General features: G+C 46.8%; 1 protein-coding gene across 1 annotated transcript in view; it reads left to right on the forward strand.

Moving 5' to 3' along the window:
- Window positions 1-528: 528 nt before the first annotated feature.
- Window positions 529-22,269, forward strand: part of GNAS (GNAS complex locus) — a 268,620-nt gene continuing 246,879 nt past the window's right edge. The window contains exon 1 of the mRNA XM_056844516.1: window positions 529-778. Coding sequence (XP_056700494.1) covers window positions 529-778 — 250 coding nt within the window. The remainder of the gene's footprint in view (window positions 779-22,269) is intronic.

Consider the following 22,269-nt stretch of genomic DNA (forward strand, 5'->3'; position numbering starts at 1 on the left):
CCGCACGTGTTTTCCAAGAGGGCAGCAGTAATAACAACGACAACACATGACTTTGAGCAATTCGCCGAGAAAATAAAGTGTTGAGCAATATTTTAAAAAGAAAAAAAAAACGTGAAAGGGGAGGGACTAAGGGTCGCATCACCCAAACACAGAGCAAAGTAACTGGCTTCCCCCCTCCCCACCCAAATCTTGAATTTTTTTCCGGCAAAGGCGTCTCAGTCTCGTGCGCCACTTTCCCTTCCTTGGGATTATTGGAAGGGGAGAAAAAATCTGCACCCGGCGGCGGGAGAAAACCCCGCGCTCGCCTTCCGAGGAGACGGCTCCACCTTAAAAAGCCACCCTCGGGGAGGGCCGCCGCTTCCCTGGGCCGGGGACCACCCCAAACCCCTGCCTCCGCTGCACAGTCTCGCCCGGGCCTTGCTCAAAGTGGGGACCCGGCCACCCTCCCTCCATCCCTCTTGGCCGGCGTGCGCGACGCGTGTCCGTCCCGGGGGGGGGGGGTCGTGGGGATCCGGCGCGGCCGCCGCCATGGGGATGTGTTCCAGCCTCCGGCCCCGGCTGCTGGGGGAAGCCCACCCGGCCGTCCCTCCCCGCGCGCCGGGGGACGCGGACGCCCCGGAGCGCGGCGGCGGCGTCGGGGACCCGTCGGGGCGCCCGGCCACCAAGGACGAGCTGCGCGCCAAGCTGAAAGCCGACCGGCAGCGGAGCAAGAGCATCGACAAGTGCCTGCGGGCCGAGAAGCGCGAGTACAAGCAGACCCACCGCCTGCTGCTGCTGGGTGAGCGAGTGAGCGGCCGTCGGGGCCGAGTCGGTTGGCAAAGGGCTGCCTTTTATATATATATATATATATATATATATATATATATATATATATATATATATATATATATATATATATATATATATATATATATATATATATATATATATATATATATAATTTTTTTAATTGAATTTTACAATACAAAAAGAAAAAAAAAAGAAAAAATACAATAATATTGAAAAATATATATATAAGGGTATTCGCATAACATATTCAATACATTTCAATTTTTAATTCATTGAATACATTTTAATACATTGCAAGCGCGGAAAGCCTTCCGCCGCGCACATTTGGGGCGAGAAGTCAAGGGTGTGCCTCTCTCCCCTCCTCCTCCTCCTCCTCCTCCTCCTCCACCACCTCAACCCTCCGGGCGTGGGTTGAGCGGATGTGTTGGGTATTAAGGGGCGAGCGTTGTTGCGTGTCAGACAGTCACGGGTTCATGTTGAATGTGTTAATTAGCCAAATGGGCCGCAGAGTTCATTGGTTCTTGTAGGTTATCCGGGCTGTGTGACCGGGGTCTTGGTATTTTCTTTCGTGACGTTTCGCCAGCAACTGTGGCCGGCATCTGCAGAGGAGTAACACGGAAGGACATTCACAGTGGGTAGCCGTGTTAGTCTGTTTGCAGTAGTCAAAAAGGGCAAGAGTCCAGTAGCACCTTAAAGACTAACACAAATATTTTCTGGTAGGGGATGAGCTTTCGTGAGCCACAGCTCACTTCTTCAGATACTTCCTCAGATACTGAAGGACAGTGTCTCTCAGTGTCAAGTGTGTAGGAAGAGTAATATATAGTCAGAAAGGGGTTGGGTTGAGCTGAATCATTGTCCTGCAGAAAGTATCAAAGGTAACGTGCTCATCATTGTCCTGTAAGTATCAAGATAATGTGCTAATGAGGGTGTGGTATGTTAATATGGAACCATTGTATCCTGAAGTGATCTGTTAACGTGTGAAATCCAAGGCAGAGTATCCATTGCAGACATGTTTGTTTGTCACGTTAGTAAAGATTGTTTTTACTAAGACAAACGTCTTTGCTTCTTTTGTGCGTGTGTGGGACTCATCTTACCTTTCAATAAGCCATAACCAGCGATCCTATCCCTCTGAATGGTAGCAGTATTAATTAATAACCCCAACATGATGGCGCTGTCATTGGTGCATGGGAGGTTTTGCCTGGGGTTTGTCGCTCTCTAGATGCATGTGTCGTGCCCCCCTCATCTGAATTCTCAAAACTCTGCAGGGGGGCTTCTTTATGAGTGTTGAGAACTCGGATGGGGGGGGATGTGCATCCAAGAGAGCTGAAACCCCAAGGCTGCTCTCTAGATGCACGTGTTTCCCATCCGAATTCTCACAATTCTTCTTTTTAAGGGCGCTTTCGTACATACGGAACGATGCATTTTCGTGAGCTGTGGCTCACGAAAGCTCATACCCTACCAGAAAATATTTTTGTTAGTCTTTAAGGTGCTACTGGACTCTTGCCCTTTTTGACTGATGCATTTTCAGTCCACTTTTGGGGCACTTTAATGACCGTTTGCAAGTGGAGTTTGCCGCTTGGCACAGTAAAATCCAGCTGCAAGGTTCATTGAAAGTGGCTTGGACGTGCATTGTTCGGCATGTGTGAAGGCGCCGGAGAGTTTTGAAAGTGGCTTGGACGTGCATCTAGAGAGCGGCAAGTCCGAGGCAAAACCTCCCGTGCCTAACGGCCTGTTGTTCGGAAACCTGAAGCTCTTTCAGAGATCCGGAAGGAGGTTGCTGTTTTAGAGGTTGAAGTTTGGGGCCATGTGGCCTGCGGTTGCAACGTGTTGTGGGGTGTGTGTGTGTTGTCGTTGCTTTCTCGCGTTTGCGATTAGTAATCTCTGCCAACGCTCCCTTTGCAGCTGGATCTGTACGACGCGGACAGTGGAGAGGGTGGTGGGGGTGTTTCCAAACCCCCCTTTGCAAGCGGCTCAAAGATTGCGCGCTCCTCCCTATTGGCTCTCCTTATTGGCAACAAGTGACAAGTGCTTCAGAATCCGGTTTCCAGGTCTGGCGGCCGATGGGAGATGCTAATCTGGGTTGTCTTCTCTGCTTCTAAACTCCACTCAGCGCTTCCTCCTCCTCCGGGCTCCAGGGACGTCTTAAGAATTTTCTCCAAGAGGCTGGCTCTTAAATAATAGCTTGTGATCTTTTGAATTAAAAAAAGGCCGTTTCTCTCTTCTTTTCCTTCCTCCCCCTTCTGACAATCCGTTTTCTGTTCTAATGTATTCTGCGGTTGTTCGGACATTGTGGTTACAACAATAAAAATTTACTATCCGTTCTGGGCTAGAAATCTGCATGGGATCAAGGGGCTTTTCAGTGGCTCTTTTTGCAGGTTGTTGCTAGTTTTATGAATCTGTAACAATTATATGAGACCTATTTTTTGAAGTGCCACCCCCCCCCCAATTTTGCTTTCATTCAGGAAACATAGAGCTGGGAGGGACCTCAAGGATCATCTAGTCCAACCCCTGCACAATTCAGGAAATTGTGATTTTTTTTTGTGGTTTAAGAATTTTTATTATGTTGTTACCCGCCCTGAGCCTGGCCTGGCTGGGAATGAGGGCGGGCTATAAATTTAAATAAATAAATAATAAATTCACAACCACCCCCCACTCCCCCAGTGACCCCTGCTCTATGCCCAGAGGAAGGCAAAAAACCCTCCAGGATCTCTGGCTTGGAGATAAATTCCTTCCTGACCTCAACATGGTGACCGGCATTATCTGGGCATGTATGAAAGGGCCACCAGAGCCGAGCTCTGGCTCATCCCTTCTTGCCCTCCCTCTCATGATCTGCCTCAGTTCACAGAGGCATATCCAATGTTGTATTAATTGTCTACACTTCAGTACTTAAACTTTTTATGATAATAATTTCCATTTATTGACATCCACCATACCCCCTATTTTTGTTCTTGAGTGGAATTGACTGATATGGGGCAGATGTGTTTCCCACTGAAATTTCTTTGCTCTCCATAATAATGTTTTTTCCAGGTTTCCAGGCCCCCTCAGAAAAAAATCCCCTCTGGGCCCCTAACCCAACCCAGCCCACAGATCATATTAAAACAATGCACAGAACTTGAAGTTGCCTTATACTGAATCAGATCTTTGGTCCATCAAAGTCAGGATTGTCTACTGAAACTGGCAGCGGCTCTCCGGGGTCTCAGGTAGAGGTCTTCCACATCACCTACTATCTGGTTGTTACTGGAGATGCCGGGAACTGAACCTGGGACCTTCTCTGCCCACAGCCCTTCCCCAAACTCGGCCCGCTCTGTGGGCTCCCGGAATGACCAGGGATCCTGGAATTTTGTCCCCCTAGTTCTCCCTCCCCGCCCCTGTTCTCTCAGCAGCTCTGGCTCTTGCAGACAGATCCTAAACATGCCTACTTAGAATTAAGTCCCATTGGCATCGTACAAGTAACATGTCTAGAGATCAGATTTAGCCTTGAGGGGTTTTTTTGTTTTGGGGATGATATGAAATCATAAAGAGTACTTTTTCTAGAGATAATTCTGTAACAGTTTCTTATCTAAGGTCCCTTTCATACGGACTCGTGAACCCATTTTGACTTCTGAGGGCAAACAGATTGTTTTTTATATAATGCAGCAGCAACCAAAACAGGCTGGAGCAAAACTGGTTTTAGGAAACCCAGATTCAAGCTTCATTCACTGAGGGAGAACAACGTTTAAGTGTGTGAAACCTTAAAAACGATCCATTTGCCTTCAAAAGCCACAGTGGGTTAAAGAACCCCTATGAAAGGGACCTAAGCAAAATCCAAGACCTTGAGAAACTTTTTTAAGTGACAGCAAAGATGGTGGACTTTTGAAAGTCAGGCCAGCTGATGTATAGACACATGAACACATGGAGCTGCCTAATACTGAATCAGACTTTTGGTCCATCAAAGTCAGTATTGTCTACTCAGATTGGCAGCGGCTCTCCAGGGTCTCAGGCAGAGGTCTTTCACATCACCTACTTGCCTAGACCCTTTAACTGGAGATGCCAGGGATTGAACGTGGGACCTTCTGCGTGCCAAGCAGATGCTCTACCACTGAGCAACAGCTCTTCCCCGCACACAGCTCTACACACAACAAATGGGAACAGGTGTCTGCTGTAAGAGCGTGCAGCCTCAGGGTCTTCATCAGGACCCGACTCATGCCAGCCTACTTAGTTTGAAGGCGATCTGCACCCTCTTCTTGAGCATCTCGGAGTTAAACCACCCTGGTAATATGTGTTGATAAGAGCCAGCATGGCATAGTGGTTAAGAGCGGCAGACTCTAATCTGGAGAACCGGGTTCGATTCCCCACTCCTCCACATGAAGCTTTCTGGGTGACCTTGGGCCAGTCACAGTTCTCTCAGAACTCTCTCAGCCAATACGGAGGCAGGAAACGGCAAACCACTTCTGAACGTATCTTGCCTTGAAAACCCTACGGGGTCGCCATAAGTCAGCTATGACTTGTCGGTACACACAAACACACACAATATGTGTGTTGATTCCTTTCTTAAGTTTCCTTTCCCAAGATTTAACAGCCAATTGGCTATTCATCTACTGCTTCACACTTTAAAAAAGGAAAAAGGGCAGAAAGCTTTCCTGCAGGATAGTGAAGGTAGCACTCACCTGTTGCTTGTCCCCACAATCTGGTACTCAGAGCTATCCTGCCTCTAAACATGGAGGGTCAACTTAGCTATCATGGCATTGTCTTCCAAAGATGTACCTAATCCTTTTAAAAGCCATGCTAGACCAAATTCACACTTGCGACTTAGGGGGTTACCGCATTATGTATTCCCAGCGATGTATTAAGAGTTTGAAAATTTATAAAAAACATCACTTTAAAAGGGGTTTTGGATGCCATGGCTAAAAAATGGTTGAAAGACGTCTGCACAGCTAAAGGGGCCAAACGAAGTGTGAACAGTATTTTTTGTAACAGTTTCAAACACTTAATACATCGGTGGGAATACACAGAAAGTGCGAACAGTATTTTTTATAACATTTTCAAACTCTTAATACATCGCTGGGAATACATAATGCGGTAACCCCCTTAATATACTTTTAATCTTTCGTCTGCCGTTGGAGTCTATCTGGGGGGGTGGGGGAGATGAAGGGAGGCAGTTTTAAGGGTGCTTGGATCAGGTTTATGAATTGATGGCTGGCCGTGCGGGAAAGTTGATTTATAATCGCATCCCAGCCTTTACATGCTTTTTGATGGCTTCAGTCTATGCCGTCTAGCATCTAGTAGCAGTGAATCCCACAGGCGAGTTCTGTTGTGCCGAAAAGATGTGAATTCATTTCTGCGTTCTGCAGTGGATGTGTAGAGCCAGCGTGGTGTAGTGGTTAAGAGCGGAGGTTTGGAGCTCTGATCTGGAGAACGGGGTTTGTTTACCCGCTCCTCCACATGAGCGGCGGAGGCTAATCTGGTGAACTGGATTTGTTTCCCTACTCCTCCATATAAAGTCAGCTGGGTGACCTTGGGCTAGTCGCACTCTCTCAGCCTCACCTACCTCACAGGGTGTCTGTTGTGGGGAGGGGAAGGTGATTGTAAGCCGGTTTGATTCTCCCTTAAGTGGTAGAGAAAGTTGGTGTATAAAAGCCAACTTCTTCTTCGTCTTCTTCCTTGTCTTCATCTTCATAGAATCATAAAGTTGGAAGGTGCCACCAGGGTCATCTAGTCCAACACCCTGCACAATGCAGGAAATTCACAACTACCTCCCCCCCAGTGACCAGAAGATGGCCAAGATGCCCTCTTCCTCTTCTTCTTCCTCTTCCTCTTCTTCCTCTTCGCATTCTTGTGAGTTTCTACATTATTCCAAAAATAACAGAGATCTCTGACTCATGAACTGCATGAAGATCCAAGGTACTTTGAGTCCACAGGACCTGATATGCCCCTCAGAGAAGAGCGTCCGGCTGGCCTCGACCAGAGCCAGGGCTTTTTCTGCCCTGGTTCCTATCTGGTGGAATAGTCTCTCTAATGAGACCAGGGCCCTGTGGGGCATTAAGGAGTTCCACAAGGCCTGTAAAACAGAGCTATTCCACCAGGCCTGGGGTTGAGCCCTGCTACGGTTTCCCATCAGTCCTGGCCTCCCTACTCCTCCTCCCACACTTCCATCTGAATTTATTACAATCTGTGTGGGGGGATCTGACTGCTCACAGGCCCTGCTATGGATTTCATGCAATTGGGCGCGCCATCCTATACATTTTGTGGATGTTTTACTGATTATGTTTGGGGCAGGCTTTTATGTGTAGTGTTTTTAACATGATTTTATTGTATTTTTAGTGTATGTGTTGGTATTGAATTAATGCTGTGTAAGCTGCCCTGAGCCCGGCTTTGCTGGGGAGGGTGGGATATAAGAGTAACAAATAAATAAGTAAATAAATAAAAGGAGGCCATTTTTTACACATGTATTTGGAAAAGACAGCATACAAATTTGCCCAAACTTGATAGCAGAAATCAGGAACACCCAGTGACATCGGGGAATGGCTGTTTTAAGAAGGCATCACAGTATGTGGTTTTTCAAATCCTTCTATTTAAGCTTGATGAAAAACAATCAGGGACTTATTTTCTTTAAATCAGTAAAAGTTATCTTTTGATTATTCATCTAACCCATTAATCAGCTAACAGTGCCATGCCATCCAATGCAGAGTTATATCTTTTCTAAGCCCATTCAATTCAAAGGGTGTTACTCTGTTTAGGATTGGCCTGAAAACATTCAGATTGTGCTTACAAGTGTGGTGTTTGGAGTGCAAAGCGGGCCATGCATCAAAACGTACAAGAATTGCTTTGGACGTTTGAGTTAAGTTCCACAACCAAATTCACCAGCGGCTTCAGTGAGGGGCTCTTCTGGGTAACATCTGAAGTAGAAAGAATGATCTCCTGGCTATTAAAAATGCTTTATGGTAGTTTGTTCGATGCCTTTGGTGACCATATTGGAAAGTAACAGCATTTGGGGTCACCAGCTTGTGCTAGTTTATCTCAAATTGTAATGAATCTGCGGCATCCATGCTCACGATTCATTCCAGTTCTTAAACAAAAGCCATTCAATCAGGGGAAGGCAGGGAAATATCCTAAGTTTTGACATGAGCAGAATGGAAAATAAGCCATGGTTTAACTCCTCCTAGTCTTTGACCCTGACAGCTCCCAAACCGAGGCTGGCTGTGACCCCTGGTACTTTCCTCTCAGGTTTATGCAACATTTTTGTAAAATGCTGAAGAGCCAAGCCGACCCATTTATAAGTTTGCATTTTGAAACCAGTTGAAGAACTGTTTGTCTTTTCAGCAGTGTGAGAAACGACAGTGGAAAGCCAAAGCAAACCCAGTGCAGTGTGGTATCTCTTGTTATGCGCACGGCTCCATTTTGCAGAGAAGAAATGCTCGGTTGGAAATAAGGTTGCCAGCTCTGGGTTGTGAAATTCCTGGAGATCTGGGGGCGGAGCCTAAGGTGGGTGGAGTCTGTGGAGGGGAGGGAGCTCAGCAGGCATGCGATGCCATAGAGCCCACCCTCCGAAGCTGCCATTTTCTCCAGGGGAACTGTAACCTAGAGAGAAGGAGAACTCCAGGCCTCACCCGGAGGCTGGCAACCCTAGCTGGAAAGTCTAATGGCTTTTAGTATACTGAAGCCAAAGAACCACTTAAAGCATGGTTTGGGTGTGCTGTTTATAGATGTATTTTGTTTAGAAGTGTTTTGACTTGTTTCTGCCAAGCCGTTGAGGAGGGGTGGGCTGACGCTCCAAATGGATAAATCAAAGAAATTGCTGAACAGTTCCAGAGGGTTATATTTCCCCATCTTTTATCATGAGCTGTGTTTTATCGTCGCTCGTACAATGAGCCCTGTAGTGTTTACTTGCAAGAACGTTTGGAAAGAAACTGCCTAGGCTTGCAACCACGTGTTTGTGCGGTGATCTTTTCTCTTTGGTGAAGGGGAGGCACAAAGCGGAGGCTGTGTCAGCGTCTCCAACACGGGTTGGTAGCTAGATGGCCCATCCAAATGGCTAAGCTGGAGACTAACCACCCATTCCTGACCTTGAGGGCTGAAAATCCTTAGGAGGAACGCAGGGGCCCGCACCGGCATCCATACCCCTTGCGCCAGCACCTGTGACCCTTGCACCAGCAAGACTGGCACGGACGCCGGCGTTGGGCCTCTTATGCTGCCCTCCATGTGCTGCTGTGGCACCACAGCCCTGGGTCGCTGGCTTAGCCTCCCGACGGCATCCTGGTGGCACACTTAGAATCATAGAGTTGGAAGGGACCACCAGGGTCATCTTGTCCAACCCCCTGCACAATGCAGGAAATTCACAACTACCTCCCCCCTCACACCTGCAGTGACCCCTGCTCCATGCCCAGAAGATGGCCAAGGTGCCCTTCCTCTCATGCTCTGCCTAACGTCATAGAATCAGCATTGCTGACAGATGGTCATCTAGCCTCTGCTTAAAAACCTCCAGGGAAGGAGCGCTTACCACCTCTCGAGGAAGCCTGTTCCACTGAGGAACTGCTCTAACTGTTAGAAAATTCTTCCTAATGTCTAGACGGAAGATGGTTATCACATCCCCTCTCAGTCTTCTCCTCTTCAGGCTAAACATACCCAGCTCCTTCATCCTTTCCTCATAGGACTTGGTCTCCAAACCTCTCAGCATCTTTGTTGCCCTCCTCTGGAGGGCAACCTCTGTGCGCCATCTTCCCGGGGGGCATTCCTGGGGCAGTTCAGGGGAGGAGCCGCCTTTAGACGGCCTTCTAAGCTCTTTCGGGCCGGGAACACCCCCTTTGCCTTCACCTTGATCCCCTGATCCCCATTGAACCCTATGGAGTGGTTCCACAGAGCTCGAGGGTGAGGGCAGCATTTTGGCTTCGGTGGTGGTGGCGGGGGCTGAATCCTCCTTTGGAGGTGGTGTGGCGGTGGCACCTCCAGCCACCGGCTCAGCCATTCCCCTCAGGAATGGGCTGTAAAAGGCTGAGGAAGGGAGGTCCGGCCATGGCTCAGTGGCTGGGCATCTGCTTGGCTTGTAGAAGGTCACAGGTCCAATCCCCCGACATCTCCAGTTAACAGGACCAGGCAGCAGGTGATGTGAAAGACCTATGCCTGAGTGGCTGCCAGTCAGAGTGGGCAGTACTGTCTAAAGACCAATGGTCTGACTCAGCGTAAAGCAGCTTCTTGTGAGGAAATGAGGACTCTTCAGTCCCTGTAAAAAAGGAAGGTCAGATTTCTGCGTCAGTGGGGTAAGGCAAGGATTTACTTTTATTATTTAGGTTAGTTGTAGTCCGCTTTTCTTGCTGAATCTCAAGGTGGATTGGCTGTACTTGGTCTGGAGGCTTGTAAGCAAACTGTTGCAATTTAAGATTGTAAGGGTCACCATTTCTGGAGTATTAACAATGTTTGTGTTGAGGAAAGGGCGTCTGTCTTCATAACTTTTGGGGGCATTTAGTTACACCAGTGGTTCCCAAAGTGGGCAGTACCTCCCCCTGGGGGGGCGGTGGGATTACCTAAGGGGGCACTAAGAGGCAAGGGGGCATAGGGGCCCTAGAGGTGGGGCCCTTCAACTGTGTTGTTCACTAATTTACAATAGATCAATCTATAGTACCAGGCTTTCAGATTTGGTGGAAACTATCAGAATTTTTTTCCAGACTTTGACAAGCTGGTACCATTGGATCAAGTTCATCAGTTTTGCTGAATAAATTTCAACTAAAAAGTTTTAATTTGATTTTGAATAGATGTGCAATTAATTGTTACTGTTTTGAAATTGTATTATCTTCTTTAGTGAGTCATGCAAACCCCTATTTGGGATAATGCTTTTTATAGGATAGGGTAGGGGACTCTGGGGTTGAGTTTGTGGGACCAAGGGGGCAGTGGCCTGAAAAGTTTGGGAACCACTGAGTTCTGATGTTTATGAATTTCAATGGCTTCTCTGTGCAATCTGACAAAATAGTTGGTAGAATTGTCCAGTATTTCAGTGTCTTGGAATAAGACCCTGTGTCCTGTTTGGGTCAGTCCATGTTCAGCCACTGCTGATTTCTCAGGTTGGCCAAGTCTGCAGTATCTTTCATGTTCTTTTATTCTTGTTTGTATGCTGCGTTGTGTGGTCCCGATGTAAACTTGTCCACAGCTGCAAGGTATACTATATACTCCTGCAGAGGTGGGGGTCTCTTTTGTCTTTTGCTGATCACGGCATCTGTTGTATTTTCTTGGTGGGTTTAAACACTGTTTGTAGGTTATGTTTTTTTCAAAAGTTTCTCCATCCTATCAGTGACTCTTTTAATAAATGGCAAGAACACCTTTCCTATGGGGGACTGTTTTTCCTGAGTTTTTTTTTATTTTTGTTTGGTTTAATGGCTCTTCTGATTTCATTTCTGGAGTAGCCATTTGCCAGCAGTGTGTGATTTAGATGATTAATTTCTTCCTTGAGAAACTGTGGTTCACAGATCCATCTTGCACGGTCCATTAATGTTTTGATTATTCCTCTTTTCAGGGGAAAAACAGTTAACAGATCACTTCAGGATACAATGGCTCCACATTAACATACCACACCCCAATTAGCACATTACCTTGATACTTACAGGACAATGATTAGCACATTACCTTTGATACTTTTGCAGGACAATGACTCAGCTCAAACTCAACCCCCTTCTGACTATAAATATTACTCTTCCAACACACTTTGACACTGAGAGACACTGTCCTTCAGTGTTACTCCTCTGAAGATGCCTGCCACAGCTGCTGGCGAAATGTCAGGAAAGAAAATACCAAGACCACGGTCACACAGCCCGGATAACCTACAAGAACGGAAGAGTTGAGGGGTTTGTTGGTCCCTGATTGTCATGGCATGCAGCCTCATTATCCAGAGATACTTGGTGGGATCCACAGAACCACACTATCTTCTCCATTTCCTCTCCTTTCCTATAGCCCTGTAAAAACCTGGTCTTGTGGCCCAGCCTTGTAGGGTGGCCAGCTCTGGGTTGGGAGATACTCAGAGATTTTAGGCATGGAGCCTGGGGAGGGTGGGGTTTAGGGTGTGGAGGGACCTCAGCAGAGTATAATGCCATAGAGTCCACCCTCCAAAACAGCTGTTTTCTCCAGGGGAAGTGATCTTGGTCATCTGGAGATCAATAGCGGGAGATCTCCAGGTGCCACCTGGAAGTTGGCAACCGTAGGCCCAGGGAACTCTCAGAAATGGCAAGGGATATGAACATGGAGGACTGGCGTGGAAAGGGGAAAGTGAAGGATGTTTGGATTCAGCCCAAATTACTATCAGATGGTATATCAGATCTAGATATTTGCCACCTGATCTGGCTGGACCTTCCCTCAAGCATCTAGCTGGCCACTGACAGAAGGGGAGCCGTGTGTGGTAGACTGAGCAGTGGCCCAGTCTAGTTCGGAAATTCCTGCCCCTGTTCATTGTAGCTTCTGATGTGAGTGCCAAAGATGCGTGCTTGAAATAAAATTATCCTGACAGCACTGTGTACATGGGGTGATGCCGATTCATCCTCAGTACAACCCTGCAAGGTAGGCTGGGTGGACAGAGAAGAGCTTGCCCAGGCCTACTCAGGGCCAGTCTAAATTTTATGCTGGGAAACCTGTAAATGATTTCCCACTGGTTTTGTTTTGTTTTGCTACATGCAGTTTCAAGGGCTGTTCTATTTGTTCAGGGAAGCAGGAAAGGCATTTAATCTTCCCCCTGTGCTATTTCCCCCCCCCCATCTAAATCTGCTGTTTGCTCTTTGAAAGGGAGGGGAGAAGAGAAATGCAGGCACCTGTATCAGGCCTGTGCCGCCCCCCCCCCCCACAAAAACATGGAACAAATAGCATGGAAAAGCAATTTAGATCAGCAAACCAGCATGTGGGCAGAAGGGGATCTGGGAGACCCAGGTTCAAATCCCCACACTTCCATGGAAGCTTGCTGAGTGACCTGGGGACAGTCACATACTCTGTCAGCCTAACCTACCTCACAGGGTTGTTGGGAGGATAAAATGGAGGGAAGGAAAACAATGTAAGTTGCTTTGAGTCCCCACTGGGGAGCATGTTGGGGTATAAGTGAAGTAAATAGAATAAATATAAGTTGGGTTTTGCTTGGTTTGGACTGCCCTTTCCTTTCAATCTAACTGTGCATCTTAATGGAGATTAGTTCTTTTTTTCCCCTTGCTGGGTTACGTTCCGCCCTCCTGTAACATTTTCCTGTCTGTCTGCATACTTCTCGGAGGATCAGTTTTACATGGCTTGCATAATCATTGGTACGTTTAGTCCACAAGTGTATGACCTAGGAGGAGGGCTGTCTGTAAATCCGTTCACACCAGCCAAGTCGGGGTGTGTGAGTCAGGGCGGGTGTGCAAGGAAAGTGTTGTTCTGTTTTCTGTTTGCTGGCTTTTGATTAACAAAAGCAAAATTTCAAGAGGTTTTCTGAATACTAGGGATCTCTAAACCAGAGTTAGGACCAGGGTAACCTGAGACCGCAGGTGCCCATTTTCTCTCCCATGAGAAACATATGAATACCCACACGACTGATGTAATCCTGTTGTCTGTCAAAATGAAAGCATTTGCTTTTTGGAATGCACGGGGGACGGGGTTCATAAATTTTCCATTTATTTTTTCGAAGAGTTGCTGTTCAGTTCTACAGCCAAGGAAAAGGGATGTGGGCAGCCAAAATCACTGCGTTTGTGGTAGAGTTTTAGCAGGAGGCTTCTGGAAGGTCTGCTGATAAGAATACCTAGAAGACCTACCTCCATGTTGGGCGCTCTGTTTCTCTGTAATGCTGTGTGGAAGGCATAATGGCCAGGACTAGATACCTGCAGTCAATTTATACACAAGGCAGGTGATGAATGGCAGAGAAGGCATGGGGCTGGTCTCTCTTCTGCTGGGTGACCTTGGGCCAGTCACAGTACTTCCCGAACTCTCTCAGCCTCACCTACCTCACATGGTGTCTGTTGTGGGGAGAGGAAGGGAAGGTGATTGTAAGCCACTTTGAGATTCCTTAAAGGTAGAGAAAGTCAGCTTATAAAAAACTATTCTTCTTCTCGTTCTCCTCCTCCTCTGAAGACCATAGCTCGCTACTGACAGATGGTTCTGTCTTCCAGAGTTGCTTGTGGCCATTTATGCGGGGTCAATTTTGATGCTTGCTCAAAGCTCTTTTTAAAAAATGTGACCTTTAAAATGCCTATTCACGGTCCCGATGCAAAAGGAGAAATTCCACCCCCCACTCATCTGCTCCTTCGTTTCCATAGCCGTTAGCAACCGCCGTGTGCATAGCTAACTCACGGCTGTGATTTTGCATGCTTCCTTGAGAGGATTCTTCGACACGGGGGGGGGGCAGCAAACACAAAAGGTTACATTAAAGGGGCTCTTAAGAAATGTGAAGCAGGTATGCGCCGGCTTCACAGTCACTTCCTGAATGACTGTTCAGCATGAAGGACTCAAAAAAATACGTGGGGCACTTCAGCCTGGAACGCGCTGCTAATTGCAAAGCATAAATGCCCTGTGATTTTAGAGCAATCTTGACCATTTCAGCAGAACTGGTTTCATGAGCAGAGCTTCCTCGGTGTGCATCAATGCAAAATAAGTTCAAACAAGAAAGGATTCATGTTTTCAAAACATAGGCTTAGATGCCCCGGACGTTTTCCCCGTCTGGAAGGATTTCAGTTTGTGGAGTGCAACTTCTCCTCCCCTTCCCGTAGTATCCTGAAATGCCCTCCAGAATCTTGTTTCCAGGGCCCCTTGTCCCCTCCACGAACAAAATGGGGGCATTTCAAGCTGCTACAGGAGCGGGAGAGGCAAGGCAATTATGTTCCATGTGCAAAAATCCTTCTACTGGAGGAACAACTCTGGGAAATCTAAGCCATCTTGAATCAAAACTTCCTAAGTGGTGATTCTAATACATCTCAGTTAGGAATTGAAGAAAACACAGTCAGTAGTTGTATGTACAAATCAATTCACCGTCTCTCTCTGTGTGTGTGTTACTGTGGCAGAGGAAAGGCAGGGCAGCCCGATCAGTTACGTAGCTGACCACTTGTAGTTAAAAATATTACGTGAAATATAAACGTCCTTGTCCAAAGACTAGCTTCATACACTGAGCCAAAGCGCACAAAAGGCCCTTCTCCAGCATTCACCCTCTGAAGTATACTTTAGCACTGCCAAATCCTGGAAATTGTACAAGGCTGTGTCTTGAATGGTGACTTGGAGTCTTTGTCTGGGTCCGAGGGTAACGGCTTTTCGAGGAGGTGCTCAAAGAAGGCTGTTAGCGAGAACCTGACCTTGGCGCCTGGCCTTGTGTTCAAGAAAAGAAAGGAGGGGGGATTTGATATAACCAGGAGTCCTGGTCCTTTGTAATGAACTCCCCCGTCTTTTCTGAACTGAAATAGGTGCTCAAGCAAGAAAAAACAAGTTGATACTATTATAGTGTGGTTTAATTCTCATGTAATTGCTTAAAAAGCTAATGGCTGGCTAGCAGTGTGGTGGAGTGGTTAGAGCAGGGGTCTCAAACAATTGTTACGCGGGCCGGATATGACATAAATGCCACTTGGTCAGGCTGGGCCATGCCTCGCCATCCCAGATTGAGAGTGGCAGGGGGTGGCTGGCTCATTGGCCATATGAAGAGCTCTCAAGGGGCCGGATCCAGCCCGCGGGCCTTATGTTTGACACCCTTTGATTAGAGTGTCAGACTAGGATCTGGGAGATGCAAGTTTGAATTCCCACTCTGCTGTGAAGTTTACTATGTCACCTTGAAGTAGACAGTCTCTGCCTACCTTCCAGGGTTGTTAAGTGGGTACTGTGTATAGTTTACTGTGGGTTGGATCCTATTGTGTAAATTTTTTTTGCATAATTGAATGTGTCATGTTAACACTAATGCTTTGCTTCAGTTCTGTTGTTTAGACTTCTGGTTGGTTGCGCAACCCAAATCCTATTTCATTGTTTATGAAATGTCCCATCTTGTTGGTTGTGTTGACTCACTCTGTTATCTGCCTTGAGCCCCAGTGAGAAAGGCGGACTATAAATAACACAAGTAAATAAATAAAACACATTGGAAGAGGAGAGAAGAACAATGTAAGCTGCTCTGGGTCCCCATTGGGGAGAAAGGTGGGGTATAAATAGGTTTGCCCACCGCCTGGTGAGGCTTGGAGTTATCTTCAGACTACACAGATCATTTGTGCTGAAAAAAATGGCTGTTTTGGAGGGTGGAGTCTATGGCACTTTACCTCTGTGAAGACCCTCCCCTCCCCAGGGTTTACCTGCCAAACCTCCAGCAATTTCCCAACCCGGAGTTGGCAACCCTAAGTATAAACGAAGCAAATGCTTTAGAAAGTAAGCACTTTGCCTGGGGAAGGCAAGAATGGTTCAAGTGCCCCAGAACAGAGATGTTTCCACAAAATCCAGGCGACACCCACCAGTCTAAAACATGAAGTACACTGTGGTCGACATAGATCGATCATGATGGGTGTCAGTCTGTCAGCAGCAGTAGAAAAGAGCAAGAGTCCAGTAGCACCTTAAAGTCTAACAAAATTTCTGGCAGGGAATGAGGTTCTGAAGAAGTGAGCTGTGGCTCACGAAACCTCATTCCCTGCCAACCAGGTGCCTTTGGAAGCGCACAAATATGATGACTGTAGCAGCATCCTGCCTGTGCTCCACAGCACCTGATATAATAGGCATGCTCCTCTGATACTGCAGATAATAGGTATGTTACTGTAGCCAACCAGTAGAAAACTTATGCTGATACAAACAACACAGTATGATTGAAGGATTTTGTACTCCACTATGAATGACAGATGAATCTTTGGTTTACTAACTTACAGGAAAATAGTTACATTATAACTTACAGACCAATTACCATCCTGCTGGTTGTTTTGTTGATAATAGGTGTGTCTCATGACTAGTATTCATTTTGACTAGTAGCCATGGATAGCCCTCTCCTCCATGAACATGTCCACTCCCCTCTTAAAGTCTTCCAAGTTGGCAGCCATCACCACATCCTGGGGCAGGGAGTTCCACAGTTTAACTACCGGTATGCCTTGTGTGAAGAAATACTTCCTTTCATCTGTTTTGAATCTCTCACCCTCCAGCTTCAGCAGATGACCCTGCGTTCTGGTATTATGAGAGAGGGAGAAAAGCTACTCCCTGTCCACTCTCTTCATACAATGCATACCATGCATTGTTCTGGGACATCTCTGGGCCCCACCTGGAGTTTGGTATCCCTATGCCTTCTGTTATATATTTTAATGTGTCTAAATTAATCTGCAGTTATGTTTCACTTACTAGCTGTTTATGTGGAATGCCTACAAATGAAGAAACAGATTCACTTTCCAGCTGGTGCCTCTTGGGGAAATCAAAACCTTCCAGTTCAAATCAGAGGTTTTGGTGGAAAATGCTGCTGAACGCTGCTCTATTTCTTTAACGCTGCTCTATTTCTTTAAAATTTACCTTCTGTCCTTACCCCACACTTGCCAAGGTTGCCTGGCATCAACTCCTCCTCCTATCAAGGACAGCAGATAGCAAACCAGAGGAAACTGAACTCTCACTGGGAGGCTGCTTTGGAAATTCATGGCTGCCCCTCAACGATGGTTACCCCTTTCCAATACAGGGTGAAGCCACTTGAGAACTACTTCTCCATGGTGCTATCAACTGCAGATGTGCGCCCTGGAATGGATCCTGCTGTCGGTGAATGGCACACTCTCCTTGTAGAACAGAACATTCTTCTTAACAAGATTTTCACCCCACCTTTGGAGTTCAAAACCCCAAAATTATAGAAGCAGCACCTGTAGCTTTAAGAAATTGATGTCCTCAGTGGCTGTGGTTAGGCAAACATATTGCCAGCTTTCAATCCTCTGTCAGTGAAGGGCAGGAGGACAGGGAACTTTCCAGGGCTGCTTTGGCCTTTGAGGGAGGACTGAGCAGCAACTACGAGGTGACTTGTTAGTGCCTGACTTGCATGACTCACGCAGGCCTGGCTGCTTGCTACAGTTCCACAGCACCTATCCCACTAACAATAGTGTGGTGTACTGGTCACAGTTTCAGACTAGGATTGGAGAGACCCAGGTTCAAATCACCGCTCTGCTGTGGAAGCTCATTGGGTGACTTTGAGCCAGTTACGCATTCTCAGCCTGACTAACTCCACAGGTTTGTTGTGAGGATAAATTAGAGGAGAGGAGAATGATGTAAGCTTCATTGGTCCCTGTTGTTAAGAAGGTGAGGTATAAATGAAAATAAAAAATATATCTGAAGATGGGGGTTCGATAAAAGGTAGGTTGGTTGATGGGAAGAAAGGAGAGAAGGACACTGGGAAAGGTGGGGATATGGGGGTTGCCAGGAGGAGTGAAAGAGGAAATAGAATGGGGAAGGGGAAATACAGGGGGGAATGAGGTGCCCCTCCAAAAATTGAAGGTTCTCTACTGCATAACAGCTTTGCCCAGTAGCTGGCACCATGCAACGGAGCCTTTTACTCTGAGGTAAGAAGGGCATCTTGAATCTGTGGGCAACAGGAATCACCCACAGATTAAGATGCCCTTTTTACCTCAGAGAAGAAGGAACCCTCACAGTAAGTAGTCAAGGTTCCTCGGTTCTTGTAGGTTATCCGGGTTGTGTGACCGTGGCCTTGGTATTTTCTTTCCTGACGTTTCGCCCACAGCTGTGGCAGGCAAGAAAATACCAAGACCACGGTCACACAACCCGGATAACCTACAAGAACCGATGAACTCTGACCGTGAAAGCCTTCGACAATAGTCAAGGTTCCGTTTTCCCAGGCAGAGGCTGCCAGGGGTAGGCAAAAATGGAAAGCCAAAGACAGCTACGTTGGCTGGTGGATGGGAATGAAGCAGGGAAAGGGGAGAGGCTATAGGGGGAGAGGGGCTATAAGCCTCTCTCTGCCTTTCTTTTAATTGCCTTTTAGGGAAGAGGAAATAGTGGGGGAGGGCAAAAGGAGGGAGGACAAAATGAGATGCCCCCTGCAAATCCTTTTGGGTCTCTCACTTGTGCTTATAAATTGCAACTCTGCCCATGCATGTGCAACCTGTGATGTCTCCACGTTTCGATTACAGCACCCTTGGGCTAGATCTAGCCACACAGCAGAATGAAGTAGAGCACATGGCATCCTATAGTGAGCATACTGACTTCACGAGGGCCGATCATCTCTGACCAGAAGAGCGTTAGGAATTAATGCCTTTTGAAATCAAGGGTCTCGGACTGCGCACTTAATTGTGGTGCGTCTTCGTGGTAAAACATTGGGGGGTGGATCACTTTTGTGTGTTTCAACGCCCCGTGTGCCCTCCTGTGTTGCTACCCAGCTAGGTCCAAGACAAACTCCAGAGCTAGCATCCCTGCAGCCCGTCTTGGACCTAGGGGGCAAAGCGTGGGAGACAGCCCCAGACGCGAGCCATGCCCACTACTTCTCTTGTCGCTGCCTTCTGCTGGTGGGTTGCTTTGGCACTGAGCTACCCGCGCTTCCCTCTTCCTTCTCTCTTGCACATCTTGGTGGATCTAAACTAGTCCCATTGCACCAGCTACGAGTGGCTGTATTTTTCCTAATGATTTTTTTTTGGGGGGGGGGAAGGTTTGCTAAATTTGTAACAGTGCTGCAGGTTTATAATTTGGCATGGCCAGGAGTCCAATAAATTCTTTGTGACGTTTCCCGGAGCAACTGCAGCTTGGTCACGTTGCTCTGTGATTGGGAGCCTAATAATTCAGGATACGTCTGGCTGTGTGCAGTAACTGCCCTGCTGCTTTCCCCATAGATTGCATTTAATGCACGCAGGGAGAGAGAAAGGCAATTCAAAACGACTGAACTCCCTGGCTCCACCAGGGGGCAGACTGTAGTTCATAAAGAATAAAGGCTTTGGGCTTCTCTCTGATTCTTATAATTGCACGAGTGCTTCGGTTAACTGTGCTCCGTGCTGACTTCACAGCAATGTGCAATTTTAACTTAAGCAACCCACTCTGCCTGTTCTTTTCCAATACAAGTGCCTTTCATTCGGTCCTTATATATAAAGCCAGATTCCATTAGGGTTGCCAGCTTCCAGGTGAGGCCTGGAGATCTCCCAGAATCACAGCTGATCTCCAGACTATAGAGACCCAGTTTGGCTGGAGAAGACAGCTGCTTTGGAGTGTGAATTCTATGGTAGAAGAAGAAGAGTTGTTTTTTATATACCAACTTTCTGTACTTTTAAGGAGTGTCAAACTGGCTTACAATCTCCTTCCCTTCCTCTCCCCACAACAGACACCTTGTGAGGTAGGTGGAGCTGAGAGAGTTCAGAGAGAACTGTGACTAGCCCAAGGTCACCCAGCTGATTTCATGTGTAGGACTGGGGAAACCAATCCGGTTCACCAGATTAGAGTCTGCCGCTCATGTGGAGGAGTGGGGAATCAAACCTGGTTCGCTCTCCCAGTCCTCCTTGCAATCCTCCTTGGGGATTGGACTAGATGGCCTGTATGGCCTCTTCCAGCTGTATGATTCTACGATTCTATTCTATATCCTCAGCAGGGTATAATGCTATAGAGTCCACCCTCCAAAGAATTGATCTTTAGTATGCAGATCAGTTGTAATTCCAGGCGATCTCCAGTCCCCACCTGAGGGTTGGCAGCACTAACATGATGTCTCTTCTGGTTTCGGACCTGAAAGGGACATCTCAGACGCACACAATGCTTTAGGAATTTCCCAAATATCTATGTAAAGCCATAGAAATTTGGAAAATTCCTAGTCTGCTGCCAACACCATGACGTCACCTACAGGTCTGAAACTGAAAGTGACATCAGGGCGGCACCATGCACCATGATTTTTGAGGCCTCTACGCCCTTGTTGCTTATTGTGATGCCGCATGAGTTCCCGTTCTGCTTGCAGCTTAGTGGGTTCCATGCTGCCATCTGGTGGTTAAAGGAGGAACCTCGGTCAGGAAGGTTGACGTTATGTGTCATATATAGATCGCCCATAAAGGATTTGACTCACTAAGAAGCTATAGGAAAAAGAACATAGATGTACAATATATGGGGCCTTGGCCTGGCGGCCAAGAAAATCAGGGCGAAGCAAATCATAAAAGGTGGTAAAGCTGGATAGAGCCAAATGGGTGTTTTTTAATTTTTGTATTCTTTTAATGATTCTGGTTTTGTATATTTTAACCTGCTGCTATATTGTTTTAGATTGTAATGGCCTATGGCCTTATACAATAAACTTGATATATGGGGCCAGTGAACCATCTGGAGACAGACGATAACTCTAATCTTCAAGCTAGTTGGGACCAGGCAGGCAATCAGGATGGAAAGCCATTGTAAGAGCAGGTTATAATATAATTGATAAATGTAAACAAATTTGGTTTTGTTGGAATTAATCTCCCCATTTTTTCAAAAGAAGTGGATATTCCCCACCCTCACACACACACACCCTGTTATAGTTTTTAATTTGGCATTCAGCTGTAGCCTAGATATCTCTGAAATCAATTAGCCACACATATCTGAAGCTGTGACACTTCAGAAGAGCCCCAAACTTCCCCCACAGGCAACTGCTGAACAAGGGTTATGAAGTACAGCAGTGTATTGCAGAGATCCTAAAAGAAAGTCTCTCTGACTTTGCCATTGGCTCTTGGGCATGGGATGTGATCTTTGATGACCCTATAATTGGCTTGGAAGGAATGCGCTTGAAATCACCACGGTTCACAGGCTGCAGGGCGCTCCTTGCTCAGCCGAAATGCAGGCCTGTGATCTAAAAGGACAGGCCTCAGTAATTGTGTGTTTTGCACAGAGATAATATGCACATTATTCCATATGCTCAGGCTGTTCTCGCTGGGTTTCTCATTCCTCTTACTTGCTGAGGCTGGATAGATGCACCGTTCTACGGTCGTTCCATGAGTGCCTGGTCTCTTCTGGACCTCATTCCATTTCCGAGAAGAATACAGATTCAAGTCAAGAAAGGGTCTCCAGAAGGTCATATCTCCAGGATGATGGGTTGTACAGAGGGCAGTTACCGGAGTCCCTTGGGATAAATCCAGCATCTTAAGGAACAATGCTAGGTACTCCAACTGCCAAGACAGGCAGGCAGAACTCGCTTTTCCTATCACCTGAAAAATCTAAGTATATAGTCTCCCCCGCAGCATATCTTTCCCAATTAGAACTTATCAATCATAGGAAAGCTTTCACCCTCGCTAGGTGCCAGGTCCTACCATCGGCCGTATTGGAGGGAAGATATAAGAAGGTTCTTATAGCAGAAAGGCTTTGCCCTTGTGGATCAGGGAATATAGAAACTTCAGAATACGTCTTGATCCGCTGTTCATTCTACCAAGAAGTCCGCACAAGGTTTCTTTCCCATTTGCTTAACTCTTTCCCTGACCAACCAGTTGAGTTTCTGGCTAAGAAGCTCCTAACTGATGAAAAATCACAGTTTACACTCATGACTGCTAAATTCTGTGCTGCAGCTATTAAAATATGTCATACCTTGACAGGATAAGAGTAACAGAAATGCTTTATTACTCAAAATATTAAGGGGGTCAAACCACCTTTGCTTAATCA

The sequence above is a fragment of the Euleptes europaea genome, chromosome 2, assembly GCF_029931775.1.
Source record: "Euleptes europaea isolate rEulEur1 chromosome 2, rEulEur1.hap1, whole genome shotgun sequence".
NCBI classification, from domain to species: Eukaryota; Metazoa; Chordata; class Lepidosauria; order Squamata; family Sphaerodactylidae; genus Euleptes; species Euleptes europaea.